This window comes from Topomyia yanbarensis, chromosome 2 (assembly GCF_030247195.1).
Source record: "Topomyia yanbarensis strain Yona2022 chromosome 2, ASM3024719v1, whole genome shotgun sequence".
Classification (NCBI taxonomy): domain Eukaryota; kingdom Metazoa; phylum Arthropoda; class Insecta; order Diptera; family Culicidae; genus Topomyia; species Topomyia yanbarensis.
In genome coordinates, this window is record NC_080671.1 from 89,572,865 (window position 1) to 89,589,598 (window position 16,734).

Genomic DNA, 16,734 nt, shown 5'->3' on the forward strand with positions numbered 1-16,734 from the left:
GAATCAATTAAATCAAATGAATCCTATGAAACAAATCAAATGAATAGAACGAATTTATGGAATCCAGTGAAAACAATGAATCAAATGAATGAAATGTATAAAATGAATAAAATAATTGGAATGAATGAAAAGAATAAAACTAATAAAAAAGTAAATGAATTGAATAAAATGAAAAAAAACGAATCAAATAACTGAAACGAATAGAATTGATTAAATGAATAACATGAAGAAGAAAATGAATTGATTAAAATGAAAAATAAGGCGATGTTAAAAAGTTATAAATAAATTGAAAAAAATAAATTGTGTCAAATAAATAATTTGGATTGAATGAATAAATCTGAAAAATAGTAAAATTATTAAAATGGAGAAACTAAAAAGATGTATGAGCTGAAAAAAGCGCCGCTCGTAAACGGATTTTAACAATCTATATCTTGTTAGAAAGGTATTTTCATAAGCTTTTCACTTCTATCTAGTTTGTGCGACGTGATCGCTTTATTCGAAAGTTATTCGCTTAAAACCCGTCTTGTTTTGACAAGATCACTCATATCTCAGAAAATAAACAACATATCGAAAAACAAAAATTAAAGTGTCAAATGGTAACGTTAGGCCTTTCATTTGAAACTAGTTTTGTTAACATCGGTTCAGCCATTGCTGAGATAATTACATGACATTTTGTACATACATATATACACACATACAGACATTGTCTCAATTTGTCGATCTGAATCGATTAGTATATGAGACTCGGCCCTCCGGGCCTCGGAAAAAGTTTTCAAAGTTTGAGCGAATCCTATACATTTCTTTTATAAGAAATTCCTATACATTTCTTTTGTAAGAATTGACCAAGTTAGTTAGAAATGGAAAAAAACTTTCGGGTTCTCTTATTAAAAAAATCGTTTCCAAGTGAACACGAAAAATTACTCTGGATCGTTTTCTACGTCGATTTTAATGTTCTTTCGTGTGGAGTTATTCAGAACTCGTTTCTCGAGTCTTATTTGACCAATAGAGCACTCTAAAATAAGGTTTCTGAATTTTCTTCTTCTTTCTAATAGATACTTGTATGATTAAGGCAGTAGTTACGACGGTTTAAAATAGGTATAAATAGAAGTCACATATAGTCCTGAAATGATAGGTAATCTCAATTGGATTAATGACTCTATTTTAACCGTAAAGCCTAAGCAAAAAATTGAATCACTGTGTTTTGAAACCCAGTCACAGATTGTAAAGTTTCGAATTATTTAGAAAAATACGAATCAAAATAAATTGTTCGAGAGCGCGGAACTCAAAAGCACAATCTTTTTAAATAACTAGTCGGTCTAAATCACAATTTACAAGAAAGTATCCTTCCCTTAAAATCGTTTTTAAGTTCTAAGTTTCAAAGGTTTATTTTGACTAGTTTTACATGTATTATATACTTTAATACACCTTAGGTTTAACTTTATTATAGAAATTATGCCATGTTTGGTAATTTCTGTTTTTGGCAGGATGAAAGGATGAACCTTTGGCCACAGTTCAGTTTGGTCTCATCGTTTGCGACACCTTCATTCTGTTATCGTCCATAAAACCACTTACGACGTCATCATAATTTCTATAATTGAAAATACGTACTTTTAGAGAGAAACATTTTTTCCCATTTAAAAAATTCTTACGAAGCCAAAAAAAATCTCATGATGCTTCAGAAAATCACCAACATTGATTATGCCATGAAATGTTTGATCTTTTATTAGGCCTGTGTTAAGCCAAAGAGGACCAAGCGCCATTTTGAGGTACTTTATCTAAAATCGCTTCAGCATCCAATGTAGCACCAGGAACTCTAATATCTGTTATGTTTTGGGAACCCAAATAGCAAACGAAAGCAAGCCAGTGTTCTTTAACTTTCTATGTAAATGATAAGTTATCGAAAAATTAATTTTGGTACGAAAAATACACGAAAAAAGTTATGGCGCTTAGCTCGGTTTGGCTTAACGCAGGCCATTTGAGAAAATCATGTAGTTGTTTTCCAACATACTGCAATATAGAATTTAGGCAAGCTAATTAAATTATACCACCTATTAAAATTCTAATTTCATTGTGAATAAATTGTTATTGAAATAATATTTCTCAAAATAAATTTCTTCTACCTTCAAAGTCTACCCCTCTACGATGCCGGGCCCGTGAAGAAACACCACGTCCTCCCTCTCTGCGACCCTGAATGTAGAATATCTCGAAAAGAAACAATATTCAGCGCGAACCTTTCGAGAGAAAAAATCAAAACAAATAAACATATGTGTGATTAATCACATGTATTAAAATATTTATTTATGAAATTTATCTTATTCGATTAACCACTAGTAGTTAGCGTGTCATGCACTGCATTTCCATCTATCAATGATATTTTCAGAGTTTTCGAAGAAATGTGGAGTAGCACGTTACATTACTAATTATTAATGGGTCATTTGAGCAGAAGTAAATTAATCAAACAGAAAATGACCTACAATTCAATCATTTCTCTAGGACAGTATTAGAATGTTTTTTTTTAGTTTGCAAAGCATTGGAATTTAAAAATGCCTCTAACGCGGGTGTCACTGTAGTCATAAAAGTTTAATCAGTAAGACACGTTACCATTGCCTACAGTAAGGCGTTCACTTCGTTCACTTCAACTCGCTATCAGCCATCTCTTTTGGCACCGTAAAGCTCGAGATTGGTGATTTGTACAGCGGGCTCTGCAGCTCGTACGATGTCTCGTTTTGCTGTTCTTTCTCAAACCTCTGGTACAACCGACGATCTTCCAAATAAATTTTCAGTTTAAAAGCAAATGCTAAGATGAGGCCTAGAAATACGGTTAGGATGCCGATATAAAAACCTGCGGCCATCACGTTCGTTCTAGTGCAGTTCTGGTTCAAAATCTTGAGCAGAGTTTGCCGATTTTCAAATCCGTAGGTGTATTTGTAATCGCAAATCAATTCGTCATGAGTAATTCGAGCCGTACAGTTTAGCATGTCTGGAATTAAATAATTAGGGGAAATGAACTGAAAATCTGGTGAATTTATTAGAATTTGTACCTTCAAGGGTATCAAAAAACTCCGCACTGTACAATCCTAGCTTGGTCTTGCACTCTAGCTCTAAGTTGTCACATTTTTCGCCCAGTTTCTTGTGAATCGCACACCGCACACAATCATCGTAGTAGGAGCAAAGTTCGGATTCCGAACCGGCCATAGCTTCACAGTACGGTCCAAAATAGGACTCGCTACAAAGACACCGCCCACAGACGCATTCACCCCGTCCGGAGCAAATTTTTTCGTCTTTGTGAGGGGCCTTGCATGTACTTTGATCGGTCGAGCAATCGCATTCATCCCCGGACCAGCCATTGTAGCAACTGCAGGCGCCGCAGTCACATTCACCATGGTTACTGCAGATTACTCCCGAAAGTCTAGAAATAAACAAAAATGGTTTTATCGTTTGCTTGCAGATTCTGTTATTTTCCTACGGAATGCATTCTGAACACTCGCAATGCGGTCCTTCGTATCCCGGATTACACAAACACTGCCCACAAATGCATTCGCCGCGATCCGAGCACACCGGCCCCAGTTCGTCGAGTTCTCCCTCTTCGCGGCATTGATTGAGAAGGTCAACACTGGTATCAAAGTTCTGCAAGTTACATTCGCATGTTTTACCGATCCTGCGGATAAATTTTTTAAAGAACATTAAGGTTGAACAGAGAAGGGGCAAAAATCGAAAACGAAAAAAAACAGTTTTTTTCCCCACCGTGTGTTAGATCTTCATAAAAATTAATCAGCAGTACTGCAACAACATTATACATAAGCTGATCGATTTTTATGAAGATCTAACAAACGGTGTGGAAAAAACTGCTTTTTTCGTTTTCGATTTTTGCCCATTCTCTGTGCAACCTTAAATGACTGAGAACAGACGTCCATTTTGCGGCTTATTCTTACAGGTAGCGATGTTCTGATATAGCGACGCTAATGTTTTAATAAGTTTTCGTACAAAAATTTCACAAGTTTGTTGGTACATGGATGTCCGTTCTCTGCGATTGAAACGTCTGAGCTAACTTACCATCCTAAATGACAGTTGCACATACCGCAGGAATAATCTCCATTACCTCTGCAAACATCACTCCCGCTTACTGGTTCATAATTTAGCTCACACTGGCAATGCTGCCTGATGTCGATATCCAGTAGAACGCCTTCATTGCTGATAAGCGCTTCCTCAATTTTCACTGTCAAATTTGTCACCGAATCCGGTGGATAATCCACCAGTCGAACCTCCACGAAGAAATTATACTCCTTTCCAATTTCAACGTTATCGCACTTATTTACCGGTTGTGGAGCTTTGTAGATCCCACCACAATCCGTCTTGTACGAAAGTTGCATGTAGGTGGGAGCATTGTCAGTGAACTCAACTCTTTTCACGAAATCTCGGTATCCCGTATCAACCAGCTGTAGAATGTTCGATGAATCATCCTGCAGCAAACCCACACTGGTGAACTCTGCCATAAGATCTCTCATCGATCTGTAGTAGTCCTGCAATTCATCGGTGACAGCAAATATGACCGCAGTTTTTGACTTCCCCAAAACCCTATAAATCTCCTCTAGCGATGGATAATCATAATCCAGGGTCCCCAGGTACTCCCCATCGTCCGACAGATGACACTGCTTATCGTTTCTCTCGCTGATCCCAGCCAGCAGTCCATCTCCAGCCATATGCATGAACCCGTTGGTAGCCAAAATGACAATCTTTCTCGTGTTGGAACCCCAGCCAATGCGACTATCACACACAAGCACTTGCATCAGGGCATCCAAACCACCCTCTAAATTATCCAGATTCGCCGAAACATTACTTGTCTTCAGTTTCTCGATAAATCCAGCGATGTTTTGGGTTATCTGCAATCGGTGCCGGAACCCGTACGTTGGTTCGCAAACCTGCTTTTCGGAACTGCACGGATTCTCCAATCGGTGCTCTTCGGTTTGCACAAACGGCATGATCGGTTTGTCGATGAAACTACCGAATCCGAGCCGGTAGTTTTCCGTCAGATTTGCCAGTGCTTTCGCCAACTGATCGCCCATGTTGATCAGGGTGTCCCTGTCATCCTTCATGGACCAGGTGAGATCCATAAGGTAGTACAAATCCAGTGGGTAGTTCTTAGCCGGTTTGTAGGTGAACTGGAACGTGTGTGGTTCGACTGGAAGTGAAGAAATGGTAGCAAATTGGTACTTGAACGGTTCGGGTGGATGGTTTAATTCGAAATGAACATACGCTTTCCAAGCTGGATCTTCACTCGTTGAGGACTGATTTGGGTAGCTTCTAGCTTTACCCGATCGTAGTCTCGAAGGGGCTCATTTCGGATGATTGTTAGCCGACTGAAATTTGCATTTGTTTCGATTTTGTCTTCACTGCAGTTGGATGCCCTAAGGTCACTTAGGGTCATACAGCGGGATTTGTACATTCCGTAGCTCTACAAAGAAATTGTGTTACACGATCATGTGATTATACCGTATTTTCGGCTTAGTGCAAATTTTCCTAAAAGTTTTGTATTGGAAACAATTCCAAAAGCGTACACGATTAGAATTACACCAACGTTTCCAATATATTATCATACAAATTCAAAACCAATTTATCTCATTCTGTCATACAACGAGGGCACCGTTTGATAGATACATAAAATTGAAATGTTTGAAATTTGTATCCGAGCTCGTATCTCAAGATTTCTTTTCATCGACAAAAAATAAAGTTTTATGGCGGATTAAAAAGGGACTCACTCATTTATAAGCTTCTACAAAATAATATACATAAATAATCAGTGCAGGCCCATGTGCAGAAAATTCTCAAAGGGATGGTTTTGATTTTTGTTTACATTTTTTATAAAAGAAAGGTGTAGAAATCCTCAAACTTTGATATTTTTTGCCGAATCTTGTGTACCAATAGACTCAGTTCAACAAATTGAGTAAATGTCTGTTGTCGTGAAGAAATCTTCAACAGACACCGCTGCCTGCTAGCTCGAGGGAGTGCCGAATAGGTTCGTAGTAGTTAAGCCTACCGGCTAAACCAAAACCTCTTGTATCTAGCACTACTTGTTCCTATGTATCTTCTGGCTGGTGCTGAGAGTTCCTTAGCTGCGGTATTTCTCCCGATGCCATTTTCGCGAGCCATTTACATGTCAGCCACTCCAGCGGAGAGATCATCGGCGGTAAAATTTCTCCAGAATACGATTTCTCGATTTTCTTCGATTTAGCTCCCGCTGACCGACTTTGCTATGTAACTGGTCTACTCGCCACTGTTGACAACAGTCTGTTGCTAATATCGACACTGGCAGAAACGTGAACCGATCCATAGCTGCCGACCAGCTTGACTTACATCACTTTACAATTACCATGGCAAGGTTGGTTCCTTGGTTTCTTCAACGACTCGTCTCTGGAGGGACCGGACTCAAATGACATTTTGTGTGTCAAAACGGCTCGCGGTATATTTTTTTCATGAACAGGTAGTTAATATATTTTTAAAAGTAATTCAAAACCCTCATGGGAGAGGTTTGAACCACAGACTAACAGACATGACACTAGGAAGAAATTTCCTAAAAAACAATTTTCTCAAAACACTAGCTCCACCTTTTATTCATGGTCCCAAACACTCATTTGATGGTGGGTTACCCTTCAGATTTGGGAACAATTTTTCACTAGTGCTCTATCTCATAATTGCAAATGTGGCCACAGTCAATTATATTTAAAATAATCGTTAAAGCGGGTGAAGCATTGTTTTCGAGTGTTATGTCTGTTAGTCTGTGTTTGAACCATCAAAACCCTCCCCTTGCGCACGGGTCTGAATCAGTGGATGCATTGTAAGTTATATCAAACCAACGAAGCTAAAAATTTTATGAGAATAGATTGGACCCGATGTATCTGTATAAGGTAATGAGATTGGTCCTATTAGGGAGAGGACAACACTGTTTTTGGGACAATTTTTAAATGAACGTCTAAACTTTTTTAGAATTATGTATCAGTGTATGTAGTTCCTTAAACATCTATCTAATACTTACTTAGCAGAAATGTTCCAGCATAAATGTATAAATGAAAATGGCCTCTTCGGAGTGCCAAATTTCACCCCACCGAAAAAAATCAACACAACGCCTTATATTCCATTGCATCGAAAAAAATGTAGTTATGCTGATCGTTGATACCATCGCATGATTAGTAAAACGAATCATTCTACTATTTTCACCAGATCCAAACAAACATAAACATGACATACATGAAATAACCACGAGTGCTAAAATTGGTAATAACTAGTAACTAGTTTCATATCAAACACTGCATTGTCACGAGAAAAATTTTCTGTACCGATGGAAATAAAATCTCTTATGTTTTAATTTGGCCGCACTGCTGATTGTTTCCTGTTTGCTGGATACAGAAGGATTGTTTTACCAGTGGTATCTGAAGCAAATATGGCTTTAAATGGAATCGTCGCATATTATAACATTAATAGCGAAAATAAAGGTGCAATGTGTAATATGTACTAGAATCATAAAAAAACTTCATTAACAGTAACCATACTAGAAATTCAAGTGCAACGTCATACATTTTTGCGTGAGCTACTTTTGTTAAAATTCAAATACTCTTATGAATGCGAGGTTTATTATTTATGATTTCGGGAGTTTGAGTGCGAATTTCGTAAACGATGCATTTTACGAAATCATGAATATTGTTTTTAAAAATAATGAACAATTTTTTTTTCGTGCGTGAACAATATTTCTCATAGGAATGATTCTCGTATCAGCTGAGCTATCAAAGACATTTTGGTGAGATTTTAGGTGACTTATCCATGTGATTAAACTACATCGTAAAATCACCAAAAATAAGTTATTTATTGGATAGTTAATTTTAAAGAATTCGAACTTCAAATGCGATAACAACAACGACGTCCGTGAATACCCGCGATCGCACCATACTCATTCGAAACCTTTTAATTTTCTCATTAAAAGAAAAGCTGCGAAAAGTTGCAATAAGCAGTCAAAATATAAAAAAATGGATTGAGACGCTTGGTTATTGGTGACATTAAATTTGAAACTAGAATAATGATACGAATACATGCACAACTTTCAAATAGCAGTAAGAGCATGATCTATGAGTGTTTTACTATAGTGATTAAAGAAGAGAAGCCGAGTAGAAAGAGTGGTTTCTTAGATGCTGAAGGTATTCAGCAAATGTTTTCAACCTGCTGAAATATGCCATTAAATGTTTCAGGAACTCTTTCTTTTTAACTTACGCAAATTGAGTGAATACAATTGAGTTCTAGTCAGTTGGTAAACCTATTTTAATCATAATTTGTGTAGTACTGACTTATCTTAAGGGTAAGTGATATTCTCAAATTATCCAAGTAACTTGACGCATTGTAATTCTCTCTCACTCACGCTATAAGAAGCTTATTTATCCGATGTCCAACTTTTCCGAGATAAGATGAGTCGCAAAATTCTCTGTCTCCACAAATAACGTGAGAATGATTTTCCGGATAAAATTTATTTGACTTTTTCCTTCTCACCGGAGAAGGTGATAAAGTTTTAATTTCGTGGAAATCAATAAAAACTTCAAAAAATACACTTAATTACAAAGAAAACCGGCAAAGAAGTATGATAGACTTGTTTTTTCGTGTTTTGGAATAACGACAGCAAAGCAGCGAGCGCAAAAAGGATACTGTGATAAACTCATTCACTCATTCTCCGGCTGTTTTATTTATCCGGAGAAATAACACGTTGTATTTATCCGGAGAAGTTGTGTGAGTGCCAATAACTTTTCGCGTGAAAATGTGAGTTTTTATTGTCGCAGTAGCAAACTATCCGGGCGCATTTACTCATATGAGCGATAAATGCAATACCTGAACTATAAGCATTAATCCGTTGCACTATATTGGCTATACATTTGCATTGAAACTCCTTTACAGCATTAACAATACGATAAAGCTCTATATTAGCAACAATAATGCATAACTACACAGCCGACATATAGCATTATCGCTTGCTCCATATGCGTATATAAAGCTGATATAACGCGTACATGCTTCAAGGATCTTTAAAGCATGTAAGTTTTACAAGTGCATTTAGTGCCATTATAGAGCAAATAAAAAGCCGATATAATGCTATTGTAATGCTGTGGGTTTATGTGCTATGCAACTCTTCTTGAAGATTATATTCGGCATATTTCATTTTAATCGAACATATGCAATATAGTCCAGGGAGCAAAAGCAGCGCACTTAGCGTGAAGGACGGGGGGTAAGCACTAGCTGGTTTGAGTGCGTCGTATTGAAAATACCAGCGTATTTTGAACATAATTAAAGTAAATAATGAAAGCATTTAAAAATACTGCCGTTGCACTTAATAAGGTACTTAATGTAATTAATATCAATCAAATACTTAAAGTATTTGAAGTACACTTTGACGGTAAATGAAATTTTTTGCGTATTTAAAGTACGAAGGCGCTGTACCTAAAATAGTTTCAATAATTCAAGTACAATGAATTTGACACGTACTTTTTTAAATCTTTGCGGTATTTAATGTACTTTATGGTACTTCATGATACTTACAGTAACTAATTATGTAAGACTTTTGGCACTGTGTCGTATTGAAGATTTAGTGCTTGCCCCTCGGTGAAGGACAAGGCAAGGTACCTCAGTTCGAGATTTACTAAAGGTAATTTTCGTAAAAAAATCATATCATGTGAGAAAGAAAACTCATTAAGGATATTCATTACAATTACGGTTTTAAACAGAACATTTTTATTACATAAACAAAAAAAATTTATTATATATTATATAACATTATTTTAAAATACCGAAAGGAAACATAAGAAATGGTTTTAAAAGCATGGCGGACAATGACAGCCAACTGAAGCTTTTTAATAGCATTAGTAGTGCCAATATTAGGCTTTCAAATTTAACATTTGTACGCTGGTGCTATATAATAGCATTAGTGCTGCAAAAACGAGCTGTCAATCTTTGCACAGTAATAGCACTATATATCGCCTTTTCTGGCATAATACCGGCATTATATCAGTATCTAGGGATTTACGGCTCTATAAGACTGCTTTATATGTGGATTTAAAGCAAATATTTGGCTACGTTATAATGCTTATTGGTTACTTGGGTAAAATAAGACCACTTTAAATGAACCATATACGCGAGAAAAAGGATTTTAAATTTATGTTTTATGAAAAATATTGAATAAGCCACCTAAGTTACTTAAACCCCTGCGAAGAAAAAATTCGTTAACCATCCAGTTGATTAGTGAATATAATTAAATATTCCACTAAGACGCACAAGAGTTATGTTTTAAAAATTAAAGAAAATGTAGTTTTTAAATCAAGAAATTCCAATAATGAATTTAACGTTCAAAAATTATTCGAACACATCTTATTTGATCCGTCAAAACTAAATAATCATTTCTGAAGCACAATAATGAAATGTACAACAATTCGTTTCAACATTGAAAATAAACTCAGCTTACCATAATTACTATTGAAAAAATCATTATACAGTTGTGATTCGCTGGTTGTACACTTTTTAACTGGACTACTTTTTAGTTGGACCTCCGCTAGTTGGACCATTGTCCAACTAAAAAGCATCTGAACGCCAAAATCTCATGTCGAATTGACTTTGACAATCAATCTGACAATATTTAATGATGTGAACAGATGCATTTGGAGAGTTTTTGACATTTGTCAGTCGCTCCAACTAGCGAATTAAATTCGTTAGTTATACAAGGCTGTGACCCAACCAGCGAATCACGACTGTACTTGTAAAGACAAAATACTCAATCTCGATCCACCCTAAAAAAATTAAAAGATGATTTCTAATATATTTTATACCCAAATTTTTTTAAGAAACTCTTCGATAAAAGAGATATTTTTGAGACACCCTAATCACCCTAATGTTTATTTTTAATATGTTTTAAAATCAAAAACGAATGCTGCGCACCAAAATTACATAAATCCGTCCTATTTGAACGGGGAAGTTTTGACTTTAGTCCACCTTTTGTTCTAAGTGCCACTGCCACTGTGTGATGTGGCGGACCAGATGGCAAGTCTCTGGTCTCATAAGTTAATTGTCTTGTAGCCAAGCCCTACTTGAGAAAGATTTTCAAAGTCAGTAGCACCTGAATTTTACGAAATCTGTTACAATAGAAGCGAAAAATATGGAAAAGAATTGAGGTGCCAAGGCTGGTAACATAGGGTTAATATTGGACACGCCGTTACAGACCGACGCGCCGCCACCGATCGATATCAATAGCGTGATGCCGCCAACATCACCGCCGCCGGTTAAAAATTTCGCTCACGCCGCCACAGATCAAAAATACATTGGCGCACATATCTAGCCTGAAGCCAGGCGATGACGACTTCCTCTATAACCGCAACAATATAAGTAGTTTTGGAATGGGCTTAACGAGTAGATGACCGAAATCGATGTCTGAAGCCATTTCGAAACTCTAAGGTGGCGACTTCCGGTTTTGATTAGTTTTTTATAAAAGTAAAAATATTAATGCTTTAGGAATGGGGTTGACAAGTACATAACGGAAATCAATGTCTGAAACCGTTTCAAAATCCAATAACCTCAACAATATGGGCATTTACGTAATGGGAAATTATAGAGTAGATATAGACATAGTAATTAGTGATAATATGGCTATCGAAAATTTTTCTCAACCGAAAGTTGCTATATGAGGGCTCTCATCGATTTTCGTCATCTACTCGTCAGGCCATTTCAAAAATAACCTAATGGTTACGGTTAAACAAAATTTCGCTTAACTGGAAGCCGCCGTTTTGGATTCCAAAATGGCCCATAACTACCATTTCCATCATCTACTTGTCAAGTCTGTTCCAAAAATACTTATGTTGTTAGGCTTACCGAAACTATTACTGAACCGGAATATGCCATCTTGGGCATCAATAAGTTTCCAAATATCCATTTCCATCATCTACTTGGCAAGCGCGTTTAAAAAATACCCATATTGTTAAGGTTATCGAGAATAGAGCCATCTTAGATTTTAAAATTGCGCGCTAAATCCGTTTTTATAATCAACTAGCTAATACCCATCGCGCGTTGCTGCGACTTCCAACGAAATAGGAGGAAAACACAATTTGTTTCGAAGCGCCATCTAACGGGCAGATAATCCCCAACCAATAGCACACAAACACGCTCCATGACGAATGCCTACTATGCAGAGTTAAAAATATTCAAATTCATTGAATAAAAAATTGATGATATTCAGCCGCATTCACTTTCAATATTCAGTGACGCAGCTGAAAATGTCAAACGAACAAGCCATGCAGATTTTCATTCGTCTCCGATTATTGCACGAAGCGACCGTGTAGCAACGAATCAAATGCATTAAAGTAGGCCCTGGCGCAATGTAAGCGATGATGATTGTTGTTTCATATGCTTTACCGGCATTTGAAAACATTTTCCTAGATAATTAGTGAAATGAATATATTGTACGATATTCAACTGAATGAATAACTTGGATATTTGAATGAATATTTTTTCTATTCACCGTGAGCCGCGTCAGGTTCATTTTCAGCCGTCAAAACGAGCTTCGATTATTTTTAACTCTGCTACTATGTATTTTACGGCAATCGGTTAAGCCGTTTGGGAGTCTATAAATCATATACATACAAACATTGACTTTTATATGTCAAGCTCGTTCCAAAACTATTCATATTGTTAGGATTATCGAGAATATTGCTCAACCAACATATTTTAATAAGAATATGAAACGAATCTTTTTACGAACTGAATACCAAAAAACGAACACTTTTACGAACTAATTCATTTTGCGAACCTAAGCTTGGTTCGTAAATGAATGTTCCAGTGTAAACGAAAATGGACCATAAAATTGGCGTAAGTAAGTGGCCATTGAAATCTTTGGAATCTCGATTCTGTAGAAAACTAATAACAGATTATTAAAAATTCACCTCGAAAAACTACGATAAAAAAGAATAGTGAACACAAGAATCATGGTACGTCATCCCAATTACTAAGAACATGCCGTACTTTGGATTAGTCAATTAGTAGGATTACTAACCGTTCTTATTTTAAATAACATGTCCTTAATTTAGTTGATAACGTCCATTATTTTACCGCAAGTGTCCTTAATTTTAATTTCAAACCTAAACATATTTCAAAACTTTTCAGATCAAGTTTATTCCTAGAGAAAGAAAATTTTGAATCATTTTTATTGATTATTTTCTTCCAATAGGATTGGGAGTAAATGACCAATTAGAATGATGAGCAAAAAGTTTCTTTTTCTAGCAATAAATTTGATCTGAAATTTTTAAAATATGCCTTGGTTTGAAACTAAAATTAAGGATAATAAAGGACACTTTTGTCGATAAAATTACTTACATGTATACCTGACTCAAAGCAAAGAAAAACTCCTTTACTCAAAAATGAATAAAGTCTGCTCTACTTAGAATTCGGATGAGATTAATTATTCTGTATCAGCTACTCGTCAGATATAGAATGTAGTGAGCGCGATTTGATTAGAAAATAATAGTAGGTAGTCAAATCTAGCCAAAATTTCAATGGGCGTTCTCCAGACACTCTAGCATAAACAGCTTCGAGTCCATTGTTTTTTTGGTGATGAAACTCTTAGTTTTGTGTCTGCAGCTGCAGAATACTTGTCAGATCATAGGTTTTTGGGCAATTATAGCAAAAATAAGCTTGAATTTGCTGGACATCTCGTGCTCTAGCCAGACAAAACTTTTAGTAATGTGTCCGAATTCTAATTACAACAGGCTTTAACATTTAATGCAATATGTGCTTAATTTGATCTCAACCAACTTGGTAACCCTAGGCCAAGTAATGAAAAGAAATTGATTTGCGTAAAAACAACTTGAATTCTATCAAATAGAACATATCGTTTTCCCTAAAGAATTTGGTAAAAACCATTTATGCATAAGTCCACAAAACCTACTTTTAAGTTAAGTCCAAAAAAGCAAACATTAGTTATGAAAATAAATAATAAATAAATAATAAAACGATTGCAAACGCTTGTCATCCCGTTAGAGCAGAAGTTCTGATTCCGAGAACATGGTGGTCGCGATGGCTGTTATGTGCTTAAGAGCGGAACGCGAAACGTTAAAAAAAACTTATAAAATATCGTATTTTGCCTTTTTCTTAGGTTCTCTTATTGTTTTGTGCGACACTGGACAATAGCTTTGTTAATCAAAGTTTAGCGTGAAACCTAACCATATTCATGCAAAAGTGACTTCAATATCAATATGGTTTCGAATATGAGTTCTCAAATGAAAACGACAATATATTCGCCTTGGCTTGGTTCAATATACGCGCATAGAAATGATCCACTACCATCATTCAAACTAAAGATCATCAGCAAATTGTTGCTGCATATAACTTTTGCTTGAACCATAACCGTTGCTTGCTCTAGTTCCAATGAACGTTGATAACAGCAATACAGCTGTTTGTTTACAAACAAACCGGCTTTTAGCACTCAAAACGGATTCATATATCAGGAGGGAGGCCAATAGCATGGACGCATCGATGGCAATGCGTTTCTTATCTGCTACTACACCTCGACCCTTATCTCCTTTCAGCATAATTTTAAATATACCGGCAAAGATAAGAACCAAGTCACAGAGAATCTGAGTTTCTTCAGATCAATGTTCTTTCGATTTTCGCTTGCTAATAGTTAAATTCTATACTAACCTCATCTGTACACCAGGCACAAGAATAATCCGCATCCAAACATTCGACGCATGTTTTTTGAAAAAAGCATTTCGATAAACCTGAAACATTCCATTAGGTGTTATCAAACTCCCATCCATTAGTTATTACTAATTCAACATATTTACCTTGACCAATGACACCGTGTGCTGAAAACGCCAACATGAATGCCGGTATGAGATATTTTAATTCCATTGTAATGTAGATTGGTAATAAGGGAAACTCGATTTTTTAAATAAAATATATCACATTTTCTCGGGACTGACTTTAGATCAACTACTTCAACCCGTTATATTAGTAGAACTGAATAAATGAAACCACACTTTTTTTTGATGAATTCATCGATATCGAAGCCGTTGGATGGTTGACCTGATAAGATAACAGCTATAATTGTTCACCTACCTGTAAAAGTATGAGTAGCGGTTGCCATAGCAATCCGTTTGGGCCTTTCAGGTAATAATCACACAGAACGACAGCAATAGGGTAAGTTTAACGTTACTTTATTGTACTAAAACAGCTACTCTACTCTCAATTGGAAAGAATGGGCAACGTGATGAAGGAGGAGTTTTTATGCGCTATTGCTCCAAGGAACATTTATAGAGTTTCAAATTGGAATGCTTCAATCTAAGTGCTAACTATAAATGAGAGGTGATAGCAAGACACTTTTCTAAAGTTTAACAGCCAAAATTTGTTCTGAAATCTATTGGAAGTAAATATCGTCATCAGGAATAGGAAGTTTTAGGAGTTCTTATTGACTTAACACTAGTAGTTCTTACGTTACCGCTAACTATCCCAACTTATAGGAATGATGATCCAGCCTTAAACCTAACCTGCAATTTATTCAATAATATAATTTCCGTTCCTTAAAAGGCAATCACATTGGTTCGCACCTACTCTCGACAAGCTGACTGAAACTGTTTTAAAAACTTCACACGCCTCATGTTAGGAAAAACCGGTGATGAACCGATTTCCATAGTTTCGTTTCTCATTCATAAATCTGTCAGTCCTGCGAATGCACTTATAGCAGCGTATGGATGATAGTTTTCAGTTAAGTAACTAGAAGCAGGATTGCAGCGTCCATGATTCCTACAGGACTCGCTCGCCGGTGGACAGTCGATGGACCAGTAGGGATGATGTTTTGGTATTGTTGTTATCTGCCGAGGAGGACGACGTCGTCGATAAGGGATGACTGCTATCGTTCATTTTAACTCCATTTGGTGTCGGCAAGGGAGTGACCGCGTGCTGGGGCGTAGCATCCGGAACCAGCCGTCGCAGGAAGCCTGAGTTGCAACCCCACGGGAATATCCTGGAAATGAATGATTTTTAAGTTGCGCTTCCGACAAACACAGGTAAATATTTGGTGTATCTCTATAATTACCATTTGATAGCCAGCATTATCTGAAGGTATCCTGGTATTATGGCATACTTCTCGTTTCTTCGAACGGCATCGATGATTTTGTCAGCCACGTCATTAGAGTTGAGCGTTGGAACCCACCTGAAGGAAAGGAAATACTCAAGTTATACCACTTGTTCAAATAAAGCATAACGCCAGAGAGGCGAATCCACTATCTGGACTAGATATCAACCCATTAACTCATAGACCGGTGACCAACGGTTGTACTTCTCTCCGAAGGAAAGCGTGAGAACAGATTTTTTCACCTCAGAAAAATCTAAACGACCTCGTCCGAAAAGAATTGGATTCTAACCGTAGTGCAACAACTATATATATAATCTCATACTGCTTGTGTGAGGACAGGAACCGTAAGGCAATACCCTTCTTTGCAGTCGTTTTATAGATTAAGCCTGTGCGAAAAATGGAATCCATCAACGATAGCGTGGTTGCTGACTACTGGTGCTGCATGCTCAGCTAAGTATCACATCTTTCCTTATCTTTTGGAATTATTTCTTTCATTTATCTTGCATTTTTTTTACCTTTCACAGTAGAAAGGTATTGCAATTGCTCTGCAAATCGATTATTTAGTCGTGGCTCATTCGTCGGATAGATAATCAAAA

At 36.5% G+C, this 16,734-nt stretch overlaps 2 protein-coding genes across 5 annotated transcripts in view; both read right to left on the minus strand.

The window, feature by feature from the left end:
* Positions 1-2,319: 2,319 nt before the first annotated feature.
* Positions 2,320-15,082, minus strand: LOC131678797 (integrin beta-nu). Its single transcript, XM_058959116.1, has 7 exons — positions 14,850-15,082; positions 14,704-14,783; positions 5,254-5,452; positions 4,054-5,179; positions 3,467-3,658; positions 3,042-3,409; positions 2,320-2,980 (listed from the first exon to the last, which is right to left on the minus strand). The coding sequence occupies exons 1-7, from the start codon at positions 14,914-14,916 to the stop codon at positions 2,631-2,633; spliced, it is 2,382 nt and encodes a 793-aa protein (XP_058815099.1). The 5' UTR covers positions 14,917-15,082; the 3' UTR covers positions 2,320-2,630.
* Positions 15,083-15,205: 123 nt separating this feature from the next.
* The window catches only part of LOC131678798 (short-chain dehydrogenase/reductase family 16C member 6), a 74,891-nt gene continuing 73,362 nt past the window's right edge, over positions 15,206-16,734 (minus strand). For all 4 annotated transcript variants that reach the window (XM_058959118.1, XM_058959121.1, XM_058959119.1 and 1 more), the window contains 2 exons: positions 16,100-16,216; positions 15,206-16,027 (listed from right to left, as the gene is read on the minus strand). In XM_058959118.1, the coding sequence (XP_058815101.1) occupies positions 15,808-16,027; positions 16,100-16,216 (337 nt within the window). In that variant the 3' untranslated portion in view covers positions 15,206-15,807. The remainder of the gene's footprint in view (positions 16,028-16,099; positions 16,217-16,734) is intronic.